The sequence below is a fragment of the Mirounga leonina genome, unplaced genomic scaffold (assembly GCF_011800145.1).
Source record: "Mirounga leonina isolate KUSES-001 unplaced genomic scaffold, KU_Mleo_1.0 Mir_127, whole genome shotgun sequence".
NCBI lineage: Eukaryota > Metazoa > Chordata > Mammalia > Carnivora > Phocidae > Mirounga > Mirounga leonina.
Window position 1 is genome coordinate 73,385,890 of NW_023270316.1, and position 13,789 is coordinate 73,399,678.

At 44.0% G+C, this 13,789-nt stretch overlaps 1 protein-coding gene and 1 long non-coding RNA gene across 4 annotated transcripts in view; one reads left to right on the top strand and one right to left on the bottom strand.

The window, feature by feature from the left end:
- MTIF3 (mitochondrial translational initiation factor 3) overlaps positions 1 to 13,789 on the top strand; it is a 14,513-nt gene continuing 724 nt past the window's right edge. The window contains exons 1-4 of one of the 3 annotated variants that reach the window (XM_035003647.1): positions 1 to 247; positions 5,552 to 5,626; positions 10,001 to 10,464; positions 12,931 to 13,088. In XM_035003647.1, coding sequence (XP_034859538.1) covers positions 10,002 to 10,464; positions 12,931 to 13,088 — 621 coding nt within the window. In that variant the 5' untranslated portion in view covers positions 1 to 247; positions 5,552 to 5,626; position 10,001. Of the gene's footprint in view, positions 248 to 526; positions 546 to 5,551; positions 5,627 to 10,000; positions 10,465 to 12,930; positions 13,089 to 13,789 lie in introns of those variants that run through there. The other 2 variants (XM_035003646.1, XM_035003648.1) reach the window with 2 other exon arrangements.
- On the bottom strand, positions 5,072 to 10,078 carry LOC118009562. Its single transcript, XR_004678973.1, has 2 exons — positions 9,407 to 10,078; positions 5,072 to 5,828 (listed from the first exon to the last, which is right to left on the bottom strand). It is a non-coding gene; the product is annotated as an uncharacterized LOC118009562 (long non-coding RNA).

A 13,789-nucleotide genomic window follows, 5' to 3' on the forward strand; every position in this document is an offset into this window, starting at 1 on the left:
GCGCTCCTCCCTGCGTCACCTTTCCTTTAAAGACGCGGGCTCCGCCCACTACGGAGGGCGAAGGGGGCTGCCCGCGGGGGCCGCTCCCTGGCTTCTTCCGCCAGACCTTACCAATCGCCGGCCCGGCAGAGGTAAAGCTAAAGGCGAGGGGCGCCGTGCCAGTGATGGGGGGCCTGAGGCGGGAGGACGTGGGCTTAGGCACAGGCCTACGGAGGAAGCGGCTTCACCTCGGCTGTGTCCCTGGAAGGTCAGTGCCGCCCCTGCCGCCGGACGGAGCGCGGAGAGGCGCCACAGACCCTGCCGCGGGTTCGGGGATTCGGCCGGTCTGTAGAGCCGTCTTTGGGCCCGGAACGCTGCCCCTGCATCCGGGACCCGCAGGACCTAGACCCAGCGCCGGCCCTCCGGTCGCCTGGACGTCCCGCCCCGCCATCGCGGCGCACGTACGGGCACGCGTGCACGCTCGCCGTACGTCCCCACGCCCCGTCTCTGTCCGAGGCGTGCCGGGGGACCCTTTCCCGGTGTGGGCGTGGCCGCGGCTGACACAGGTGACCGTCCGGTTCCCCGCAGTCTCCGCGGGGGGAGGAGTAGCGGGCAAGGTTGCTAAGTGACTGCGGGATTTCTGTTTTTCCCTGCTTATCGTTTTATAGGCTCCGTGGCATAAGACTCTCGAAAGAAGTAAATAAACTTTCGTACTGAAATTCGCAATTGCACATTCGTGTAGTGAAAAGCTTCAGTCTAAGATTAAAGTACAGAGAGTGGAGGGGCGTTTGAAAAGTCAACGACTGCTTACTGTGCCAGGGACGGGACAGATAAATCAGATTCGTTCCCAGCTTCAGAGAACTTACTGTCTGGTGAAGGAGAGGAACAGCGATAAGATAATCACAAAATTGTAATTGGGATGAGTGCTAAAAGGGAAAGATAAACTACTGTGCGAGCATTTAATGTTGAGCATTAATGCTGAGCTCAGCAAACAGATGAGGGAGCAGGAGGAGTGGGGGCTGATGGGCGTAGTTTGGAAGGTGATCAGAATCCCCGGAGAAAAGGAGCACTAAGCAACAATCTGGCGTTTCCTAAACCTAAGGGAAGAGCATTTCAAGAAGCTGGACGGCCAGTGTGGTTTAGGCAAATAGGAAGTTTGGTATAGAACGAGGCTGGAGAGGTGGCGCGGTCCTCTAGGCTTCATGAAAGATGTTGGCCTGTAATCTGGGGCAGTTTTATGGTGGGGAGGGCGGGGCTGTGGTGACAGTAGCGCATAGACAACGGATTGCAGTGTTGCAATTGGTAAATCCTAGTTAGGAGACTGGTGGGAATACACACGAGATGGAAGATGTCTTAAACTAGGGTGGTGGCAATGGGTATGGAGAGAAGTGGTTGGATTTGAGTGGAATTAGGAAGTAAAATTTATGAGACTTGGCGTTGGGTTAGCTAGGAGGGTGAGGGAGAGCAGAGACGCAAAGGACGGTGCTCTGGATGAACTGTGATGCCGGGCACTGAGATAGGAAGTTCTGGAAGAGCAAGATTCATGTACAGGAATAAGTCCAACGTTAATACTGACTCTGTAGCTCTGGATTTAAAAGCTTTAAAAAAAACATTTCCTGGATGGTCAGTAAGCTATTTCAATAAAATAACTAAAATATAAGTTAAAAATTTTATAGGTAAAGAAATATGGTTAAGTAATTGGCCAAAGATACATGTTGGCTTTTTCCAGTGTTGTAAATTGGTGTTACAGCTCTTAAAAAGCCAACCTGAGTATGGAGAGTACTTTGTACCCCTTATGTGCCCCTTATGGAAGAGCAAAACCAGAGCCAAGGGAGAGCACCATGAAGGCTCAGTGACCATGGTTCAGTCCTCTGGTATTAAGGCCGCAGAGCCCACTGGAACAGAGCAGATGGACTGTTGGCAGGTCTGCAGGCAGAAGCAAGGACTTTGTGAAACTCCTTTGAAAGGTGTGAGAGAGGATTCTTAAAGTCATAGGAATTGGCAAAATTAATTTCACAAATACTTAGTCCACTAGAATCTATGTAGCTTTGATCCAGCCTCCCTGGAAATAACAAATATCGGTAAGTATGAGCTTGTGAATATCAGCTATATAGGAAAGAAGAGCGGTGAGCATGCAAGCAGTTTAATCCCTCATAACCACATATTTAAATCATACTCGTAGAACTTTCATTACAAATACATTATCAGTACCTCCTGAACAGGTACTTGGTAATGCAAAATAATGTATCATAAGGGGAATGCAGCTGTCTTTTGGGGCAGTAATCATTTGATCACTTTTTTTTTCTTGTACAAAAATGTTCATAGCAACTTGATTCATAACAACCCCAAGCTAGGAACATTCTAAATGTTCATCAGCAGAAAACTGGATTTAAAATTTGTAGTATATACTGGGACAACTCTCAGAAATAGAAAGGAACAAACAATGACACATGCAACAACACAGATGAATCTCAAAAACATGCTGAGATGCCTTACAACAAAGAGTACATACTGCTTGATTACATTTATATGAAATCTGAGAACAGACTATGATGGAAAAATACCAGAACAGTTGTTGCCTCTGGGTGGGGTTGGAGACTAACTTGGAAGAGGCATGAGGGAACTTTCTGGGGTGATGGTAATATTCTACATGTTGACAGGAGTTTTGGTTACAGAGGTGTTTGTACTTGTCAAAACTAATTAAAAGAGATGTTTAAGATTTGTACATTTTTTTTTTTTTTAGATTTCCTTTATTTGAGAAAGAAAGCAAGAGACAGAACACAAGCGGGGGGGAGGGGCAGCGGGAGAGGGAGAGGCAGACTTCCCGATGAGCCGGGAGCCTGACATGCGACTTGATTCCAAGACACTGGGATCATGACCTGAACCAAAGGCAGGCACTTAACCTACTGAGCCACGCTGGTGCCCCTGTACATTTCATTATATGTAAAATTTGCCTCAAAATGGAAAGAGTTGTTAACAAATGTTGAACCCTAGTTAATGGAATGCATGCTGCAGAATTTGAGGATGAAGGACTTGAGGATGCCACTGTCTGCAACTACTTTGAAATGCATCAAAACATAAATGAAATGGATAGAAAGAGGAATAAATGGATGGATAAATAATACAAAGATAGCAACATGTAGAATCTAGATGAAGGGGTATTGGGGTGTTCACTGTATCATTTTCTGTATATTTCAGTTTTTCTGTATATTTAAACATTTCCATAATAAAAGTGGGGAGAAGTAGTCCTCAAAGAATATTGTTCATTTTAACCAACTGCAGACTTAATGTGAAAGTATAAAGAACACAACCCTAAGCTCTCCCGAAATACACAGCGTATGGAAGTAACCGAATATTTATTTAATAATTTCCCACTTTATGGCTTACTGTTTAAAATCCTTTCAATTTCTTATGAAATATGCGGATCAGACATTAAAATTATTCTGTGTTGTGTGCATTTGGAATAATGCAATTGTCATTTTTCTTACATGGTCCCAGGCCAGTTAGTGATGGTGTTGAAGAGGTCCAAGCAGAGGAGTGAGGACTGAAATGAGTGGGAATTGCTAAGACAGAAGAGTGAGGGGGCTTTGAGGGCGCTTGTCAGTTTATCCTCCAGTGCTTGCAGGATGTGGAGTTTTTCAGTGATCCAATCTCACGTAAATAAGGAACAACGAAAGAGAAATTACATGTTTTCTCCCTACAATGTGGAGTCAGTTGCGGAATTTAAAACTCCCAACAGATGCAGATAGCTGCAGCACAAGATGATCTCCATCAGGTCTGAGTTACCGTGAAACCAGACATGGCTATCTCTTACTACACGATTGTGTACTTTAAGTAAATGATTTTAAGATAATTGGCTTTTCACATAGCTCTGGATGTCTCAGAAGGGACAGCTGTGGAAGTAAGTGACTAAAGGCACTTTAGTCATAAGGCATATTGTCATAAGAACATGAGAACCTATTTCGATTTAGACTGCTGGTTCATTCGGCCTACTATTTGTTCCTGGATGGTCAGTAAGCTATTTCAATAAAATACAGAGATATCAAAGACATTTAATTGGAGAAATTTCATGAGAGAGCAAGGCTTTCTATTTTGCACCCACCTGGAAAGCTTTCTTAACCTTTTCTTAACCTTTGCTCTTGTACTCCCAGACAGCCTAGCTTAAACCACTTGAACCCACGAATGTTACAATGTTTTATCATGTATTTTCTTATGTCTTCTTTTTTGAGGGGGTCTTGACCCAGTGGTTCTTAACAAGAGAGGAACAGGGAAACATCTTGTGTTTGAAAAAGATGATGCTGATAGGCCTCCAGTTTCTGAGAACCGCTACTCCAAAACGTGTTCACTTTTAACTACTAGTTAGCCAGACATTGCACAAGTTCTACTTCGAATTGAAACCATCTTCATTCATGATGGTGAAACACTTTTAGACTGCTCTGATGAAAACTAGATGGAGAATAAAGGTGATTTGCATTACCAAACAATTCAGACTTTGAAATCTGTAAAGTTCCCTAGACATAGGCTTCATTTAGATACAGCCTTGAAACTAATGAAAACTAACATTTTTTGAAGATCTATAAAGCCAGAATGCCAATTTATTAAATTATACTGATGTCTATAATTTACACAGATTGGAACAATCGTATTGGCACAAGTAGGGAACTTTTTCCTTCCTGTGGGCAGCTGGCTTCTCTTTTAACTTTTTAATTATGAACAAAATTAAACATACAGAACAGTTGTAAGGCTCAATAACCAAACATCCGTGTAACCATAACGTAGATTCAGCAGATGTTGCCATGCTGCACATGTATTTTCTGCCAAACCCTGTCTGAGCAAGTGGCAGATGTCATGGTCCTCTACCCTGAATACTTCAGAGTCCCCTCCCAAGAATGGCATTTTCCCACCTGAGACAATTCACAGTATTTCTCAGAAAGCACCCGCTCCATTAGGAATCTTGTCATTATTCAGCTTGTCCCCTTGTGTCTCAACATCTCTGTAGTTGCTTTTTTCAAACACATTGCATTTTATAATTATGTCTCCTCTGTCTTTTTATTCAAGAATAAGCCCCTTCTCTTTTCATTCCTCCTAACACTTTTTTTTTTTTTTGACACCAAGCCACTTGGCTTGTCTCACAGTCTGTATTTGTCAGATTGTTCCCTTGTGGTGGTGCCTGATTTGTTCCCGAGTCTGGCCCTTGAATTCCCTGGAGACTGGAAACCAGGTCTAGAGGCCGGACCAGGTTCTGGTTAAACCTTTTTTGGCAGGACTGTTTCACAGAAGGCACCGCACCCAGGCCATGGCACAGGAGGAGGTAGGCACTAGGATGTCGGGTTGTCCCATCGCTGGAATACTGAGTCGGACCTTAGGTTAAGGAGGGTGACAGCCAAAGTGTGTTTTTCCCATTTCAATTTGCAGGTCATCTTTGAGTCACCCTTTGGCACCATTTGAATACCTTATTTCCTCATTAGCTTTTTACCTAGTGGTGTTTGCATCCACCCTTGCCTGGATCTGTGATTTGATTGAAGGTGGCAAAATGGTGATTTCTAAATTACTTTTCTTCTCCATTTATTAGCTGGCATTCTCCTCTAACGAAGAGCTTTTCTTCACCACCTGGGGATGATTGCTGATTACAGGTCTTCCTAAAAAGGTACGATGAATGCTTAGTCCTTTTTCTTTACCAATTTTCACAGTAAGGAGTCTGGGCAATAGTCACATGCAGTTCTGGCAAATGATCTTTCTTTTTTATAGATTTTTGCATATTCCATGTGTTAAAACAACTTTCAGCCATTGTTCTTTAATGTTGAAATTACCTCACATTTGGCCAGTGGGAGTCTGTCCATGCTCCCAACCTGTGAATGAAATGTAAACAAGCAAAATTGTAGTAATATGGGGGAAATCAGAAAACTGGATATTTGATAATATAAAGGAATGATTGTTAGTTAGGGTAATGTTATTATGGTCACTAAAAAGACAAAAGAGGCCTCACCTCTTAGAGATGACTTACTGAGGTATTTGCTGGCAAGATAGGATTTACCTTGAAATAGTTCATGGGCGGCTGGGGGCGTAGGAGAGTAGTTGAAGCAGAGAGGAGGCAGGTTTGGCTACGTGCTATTAAGAAGCTGCGTGATGGGTGCTTAGGGCTTTATTATACTATTCTTCCTCTACATGTTTGAAACTTTTCCTAATAAAAAGCTTTTTAGAGGTGCCTGGGTGGCTCAGTTGATTAAGCCTCTGCCTTCGGCTCAGGTCATGATCCCAGGGTCCTGGGATTGAGCCCTGCATCTGACTCCCTGCTCAGCGGGGAATCTGCTTCCCCCTCTCCCCCCCCCCCCCCCCCCCCCCCCCCCCCCCCGCTTTCACTCGCACGCTCTCTTTCTCTCTCAAATAAATAAAATCTTTAAAAAAAAAAGATTTTATTTATTTATTTGACAGAGAGATAGAGCAAGGGCAGGAACACAAGCAGGGGGAGTGGAAGAGGGAGAAGCAGGCTTCCCGCCAAGCAGGGACCCCGATGCAGGGCTCGATCCCAGGACTCTGGGATCCTGACCTGAGCTGAAGGCAGACGCTTAACAACTGAGCCACCCAGGCGCCCCAAATAAAATCTTTTTTAAAAAAACTTTTTAATTATTAGAATTTAAGTTGGTATTTGCAATTCAAATTTAATAATTTCACAGCTTTTTTCTTAACATTGTATTTATATTTTATCTATGAAAAGCTTATTTTGAAGAAATATGTATACGTTCAGCTTTGCTGACATAAAGCCAAAATTTAGCTAGTATTGGAGCTTAATTGCTGTATAAGTCAAGAAAATTTAAAACTTTTGAAAATTTATTTTTATTTTTTTAAGATTATTTATTTATTTGAGAGAGAGAGAGTGAGAGTACAAGCAGGGGGAGCAGCAGAGGGAGAGGGAGAAGCAGACTCCCCACCGAGCAGGGAGCCCTATGCAGGGCTCGATCCCAGGCCCCTGAGATCAGGACCTGAGCCAAAGGCAGACGCTTAACCGACTGAGCTACCCAGGTGCCCCAAAAAACTTCTTAAAATTTAAATAACAGTACAGAATTTAAAAATATAGTTACAGTATTTTTCTACTCTTTACCTTTTCCTGGAAAGTGTTTTTAAAGCTTTAAGAAAAAATTCTACATAATTTTTCTGAAATAGTCTTTATTTTGTAAATAAATATATTTTATTTACTAGTATAAAAAATACTTTTTCCATGTAAAAGATTGAGGAAAAAATGATAATTAGGAAGGATAGGGGAAAAAAATCACTTGTGTCCTCGACTACAAACAACCAGGGTTTTCACAAATTTCTTTTCATCTTTTTCCTATGCCTAGTCTATTCATATGCTTACTTGTTTTTAAAAATCCTACATTTTGAAAAAAAAAAAAGCTACATTTTGAAATAATATTTTCTGTTTTAATGTGTTGAGGATTCACTACCCAGGATGCAGTCAGCTTTCATCCATTATTGTCAGTGCCATCCTAACTCATAGTGAAATTTGGTGCTGTGGCTATTTTTCTGATGATAAATGGAAAAAAGTCTTCTCTGGTCTCCTCAGGCTTTCTTGCTTTTTTGGTCTGGGGGCTTCGTCCACCAACAAATACCTGACTTCTTTTGTTAAACAGTATCTCAGCTATTTAAAATCCAGTCTGCTCCGATTCTAGAGCCTTTGCCACATCTGCAGCTGGAGTACCAACCAGGTCGCAACTGTGAGTTCATCTCCTTCGCTGTGGGCGGAACATCTGGCCATAGATCTCACTGAGGTCAGTGGCGTTTGAAGGGCCAGCCGGAGTGTGAAGAGCGTGCGTAACCAGCATCTGTGTGTATTGCTAGGGAATGACGCATCTGAGGACCCAGGGCTCAGACGCCAGCAGACGCCACCTTCCCTCTGGCTGTTCCCTTTGGCTCAAACGTTCACTCAGCATGTCCGTGCCGAGCCGGGCTCTGGGCTCTAGTGTTAGGAACACAGCAGTGAACAAAATGGACAATTATATTTTCTCGTGAAGCTTGCATTCTAGTGAGAAAGATTATGGACATGTGTGCAAATAACTATATAATATGTCTGGCAGTGGATTTTTTCAAAGGCAAGCTAATGGATTTGAAAGTGATGGGGTATACAGTATTCTACAGAGTAGATGGGGAGGCCTCACTGAGCAGTAACACTTGAGCCAAGGCTTGAGGTAAATGAACCACACAGCTGATGAGGGAAGGGAACTCTGGGTAGGAGGATCCAGAGGAATACTGTTTGGTGTTTGCAAGGAACAGCCTGGAGGCCAGTGAGGTTGGAACAGAGCTGGAAGAGGCGGGGTAGGTGCAGTGGGCAGAGGTGGGCAGAGGTGGGCAGGGGCCACTGTGGGCCCCTTCACGGGCTTGGCTTTTCCCCCTGAGCAAGATGAAAACCAGTGGAGGGTTCTGAGCAGAGGAGGGATGTCATCTGCCATGTATATTTTAAAAGGATCACTGTGCTATGTAGGTGATAAATTATAGGGGGTAAGGGCAGAAGCAGGAGGGCCGTCAGGAGGCTGACTGTAGACCAGGTGAGAGAGGGTGATATTTTTGGAGCAGGGTGATAGCAACGGAGGTGAGGAGTGGTTGGATTCTGGCTGTTTTTAGACGCTGAACAGCAGGATGCACTGCTAAATTGCTAAGAGAAAAAGGAGAGTGGAGGATAACTTCGCTGCTTTGGGCCTGAGCCACCGGGAGGGCGTGTGCTCTATGACCTGGCGGAGACTGAGGGAGGAGGCAGCGTAGGGGGAAGACGGAGAGCCGGCGGGGGACACGTTCGCTCTGGGCGACATTAGCTGTCTGAGTGGACAGCGCGGGCTGGCAGTCAGCCCTACAAGTTAGGGATTCAGGGAAGAGGCTGGAACAACAGATGTGGGTGTTGCCCAGCTACGTGAGGACAGAAGTGAGAGTATGTGCGTCCCATTGCTTTCCGTTCAGTTTACTGTGTCTGTTTTGTTTTTTCTCTCTCACTGGTCACTAGAGGCCTAAGGCAGGGTGATGATGGGGCTAGGTCCAGGGGTTGTACAACCCGGTGGCATCAAAGCTAGGGACCAGAGGGCATTTCTAGTTTTAGCAAACACTCCAGGTGACTCTCCTGCAGGTGACCCAGGGACCATTCTTTGAGAAGCACTGCTGAAGGCCCCCATCCCTTCCTCTTTGGTCGTGGACAGGCCCACCTCCCTGAGTTCTTGTGTTGCTCACCCCAGATGACATGAGTGGGTCTTCCCATCCCTCCTCCAGCCTGCACTTCTAGGCTTGGCCCAACGTGTGAGTGGAAGGAGAAAGACACTTATCGGGGGGAGAAAAGCCAGTACAAAATCAGAATGCCATTTATAAGAACAGCGGTTATTCCCATGAAGTAAACCAGGATCACAGTGTGTGCCTAATGTGTCATTAGCGTTTGCTCGTCATGCCGTACCTTGTGAGTCGTCGTAGAGTTTCTGAGGTCGGCACTCTGATTCACATCAGTGTATTTCCTTTCTGAGAGTCTCATTTAGTGCTCCCGGGGATCACCTTCCTTCGTGGGGAGTCCCCCTTCCCAGAATAGTGCTCTTGTCTTCTGTATACCAGCAGATGTATTGATAAATTGTTAGCAGTTGATTGTATTAAAAGCTTATGAATTGGTATTTATGAGTCACCAAGGATTTTATATACTGCATTCTCCTAAGTAAACCTTTAGGATGATCCTTGCTTTTGGAGTTGGCACTACGAGATCCTTGGGAAATAGAGTCAAATGAGATAGTATTGGGGTAAGAAACGATGGGAAACGACAGCACTGTGCTAATATGGTTTATTCTGACAATAACTTGTGCTGGGGACAGTACCTCCGCGACTTAGCATGACCACAGTCACCTGACAGTCCACATCATTGGTGTAAATTCTCCAGGCACGGATCCACAACGTTCACAGATGACCTAGGCCTGCAGCCTCACACACGCCCTCCATGCACCACAGCATCAAAGCTCGGGGATGAACTTATTGAATCGTAACGAACCTTCTCCCTACTTTTTAGGATGGCTGCTCTTCTTCTAAAGAGGCTCACATTACAAACCATAAAGACTGAAAATAATTGCATTAGCAGGTGTCTTGGTAAATACATCCTGCACAAGACCATACCAGCGCAGCTGTCCCTTGGAGCTTCTGTCCCAAGACTGTCCTACCTGATTCATGCAAAAGCTTTCAGTACTGTTGCAGACGCCCAGGATGAAGCAAAGAAGAAGAAAAAGAGTGAGCCAGCTTTTAGCAACATTGGCAGAAAAATTCACGAGCGAGTCATTCACGTGCTGGATGAGGCAGGCAATGATTTGGGAAACATGCACCGAGCAGACGTGATCAGGCTCATGAATGAGCGGGACCTGAGGCTCGTTAAACGGGACAGCGGCGTGGAACCTCCGCACTACCAGCTCCTGACGGGGGCACAGATTCACAAGGAGCAACTGAGACTTCGGGAATTGGAAAAGGCCCGCCCCAAACCTGGTAGGTGTCATGCTGTCTGCAAACTGAGTCCTCGGGACCGCAGACCAGCAGTTGAGAGCGGCATCTGCCAAGGTGCCCGTGACCACGGGCATGTAAAAAAACAGGGAAGTTCACGGTCTCACCACCACTGCCCACATCTTTCTTCAGCTCTCCCTTATTTCCGTTCCTCTTCTTTTTCCCTTGAGGCCCTGTGGTCAGCATTCTCTTCCTTTAAGCCTGTGTAAAAGGAGGGGAAAATAAGGTAAACACCCCAAAGTGATGGAACCTCTTTTCCCCTTGGTCCTTAGCTCTGTCTCTGATCTGGGGGTGGCAGAGCCCTGGCGGCGGGAATGAGATGAGACTCGGAGGAGGCGGATTGGAGTCCCTGTTCCAGGGCTGGGCCACCCTCCCCCCGCTTTCCCCCACATCTCTAAAGTGGAGGTGCTTGGCTAATGGCTTGGAAGCGCTTTCTAATCTCCGAGGTGATTCATAGAGCATCTCTCACACCCCAGTGTTTTGTTACAGTGTTGGTAAGTAATGCTCATTTGCACATTTTGCCAATCACCTTACAATGCCTTGTCATTGATGCCTTCATGGAACCATGAACTGGATAGTAAGTGAAGATTTTTCATGATTCCCACTAAGTGCTGAAAGATTTCGTTATGAAAGATTGTTTTCTGTTGAACAGCCTGGGACAGGGACCAGGAGACTGGTCCCGAAACTGCCACAGTGAGGTGGTATGTCTTAAGAAAATCACACACTATCTGTGGCTCACTTTTGTAACAGCACATTCAACAAGGATGTTGACTAGAAAACAAAAAGTTTTCAGAGGCCAACTAGGATGATACAGACTTCAAACTGTATCACAGAAAAATAGTTGAACAGCCCAGAGAAGCTTGGAGAAGACACGTTCCTGTTGTGATAGTTGAAGGGCTAAGGTGTTGAAGGCATTATTTTGTTCTGAGAGAGACCTAGGACCAGCTGCAGGGCTTGAAGGAAGCAAGGAGGTATTGATAAAAGGACTTTTTTAAAAGGAAAAATTACTTTTATTTTGGGAATTAGAAAGCATACAGAAAAATATAAACACCTACTATCCACCATCCAGAATGAACAAACATTAACATTGTTGTGCTTCAGATTCTTAAACAAAATAAAACATTACAGAGTTGTTGAGGTTGTCTGTGCTCCCTCCCCACCATCATGGACTCGGGGTGTAGGTCCGTCTGTGTCGTTAAACTTCGGTTACATATAAACAGTATATAGCAGGATTTTATACACACAAAAATTATGTCACGCTGTTTTCAAGAGCCATGTTTATAGAACAGCTGTAGCTAATTTATCATAATTACTAAATAGAATCCTAAGAATATACTGTATACCATGGCTTTAGGGCCTTTGCATGGACATTGGGCTCGTTTGCAGTCTTTCGTTATGAAGAACAATGAGCCTGTCAGTGTCTCCAGAGTCTGTGGGGTAGATCATCAGCAGTGTATGTATGAAACTTCTCTTCTACATCCCCACCCACACTTGGTATTGTCATCTAATTTTTGCCATGCTGATGGGTGAGAAAGCCTGTCTATTTATTTGTACTTCCTTTCACCATTTAAGTTACCTCCTCTGTGACTTGCCTATTTATAGTCCCTGTTTTTCTACTTTCATGGTCCTCACCCCACCCCCGATTTATAGAGTTCTCTGTTCTGTGTGATGCAAAAACCTTGTCTCAGAATTTTTTTTTTTGTCCTTTTTTAATTACCCAGTAATGTTTTGATAGAGGAAATTACCAATTTTTTCCTTAACAAAATCCTTCTTCTATCCTGAGGTCACAAACATACACTTTCTTTTCTCCTATTTTAAAGTTGTATTTTTTTTCACATTTAGTCAGTCCTCCTGGGTAGAGTGTTTTATGGGTTGAGACCTAATTTTTCCCCCATATGAAAACTCTGAATTGTTCCAATGCTTTTACTAAATAGTCTGTTCCTTCCCTGTAAAATAATTTTGAATAGTCAGGGTTTCCATTTTCAGAGTACAGGACATAGGGAGCTCCCTCCTGTCTGATGCAGTCTGGATGACTCCACTGTCACTAGGAGGCCATCACAAAAGGAGTCAGATGAAGAGTACTTCCCAGATGCTGCTCTAATCAGAAGGAAAAATGAGGATAGTCAAGTTTATCATAAAGCTAGACTCGTTCCTTTGAAAGGACCATTTTTTTCTTTCATCAAATGAGGGTAATAATAATGGAAGCATTTCATACATTACAGAATATCTATTTTGCTTTTAAAGTCTGAGACCTAAATACTCTTACTTGGCAGGTAAAAAACTGGTACCTTTAAGTTTGTCCATCTCCCTTGTTTAAAAAAACATTCGAAACTAAGAGGAGCGTTGGGCCCCTGTGCCAACCTGATCTCTCAGGAAGGGTGTGACACAGCTCGGGTGTTGTGAAGAGACCAGTAAACAGTCCTAGCACCAAGTCTCGCTGTTTCAAACTAGGACCTACCCTGACAAAGGAACTCACTTTTTCTTCAACTATTGGACAACATGATTTGGACACAAAGAATAAACAGATTCAGCAGTGGATTGAGAAAAAATACAAAGTTCAAATTACCATAAAAAAAGGGAAGAACACAGAGGAGCCAGAACATAAGATGGTGAGTACAAGCAGGTATGAGGAACTGCTCGTGGTTTTGTTTTCTGATCTAAAGATACAATTGTAGAAAATCTGGATAATTAGCAAAGGCAGAGACAAGTAACTGCTAATTCTACCCAGTGATGGCAGTAGCTGTCCAATTCTGTTTTTCAAAATGTAAGCATACTCTATGTACATCACTTTTTCCATTGAAGCATAGTTAAGTATTTCGTCACCTGAAAACATTGCACTTCGTAATTTCAGGGCTATATACTTTTCTTTTTTACAAATTGCATAATATCATCTATCATTTAAAAACATTCATTTTTGGGGAGCCTGGGTGGCTCAGTCATTAAGCGACTGCCTTCAGCTCAGGTCATAATCCCAGGGTCCTGGGATTGAGCCCCACATTGGGCTCCCTGCTCAGCGGGGAGCGTGCTCCTCCCTCTCCCACTCCTCCCTGCTTGTGTTCCCTCTCTTGCTGTGTCTCTCCCTGTGAAATAAATAAAATCTTTAAAAAAAAACCACAAAACAGATTCATTTTTAAAAGTCTGTCTCCTGTTTAATAATGCCCCTGAGAAGTATTACATATAAAGTCAAATTGTCTTTCTGGAAAGTACCAGTTTACACTCCCAGGATAAGTTTACAGAATATCTATTTTGGTCTCAGAGTCCAAGACCTTAGCAGCTAAAAGGCAGCCTTAGTCTGGTGGTTTTCACCCTC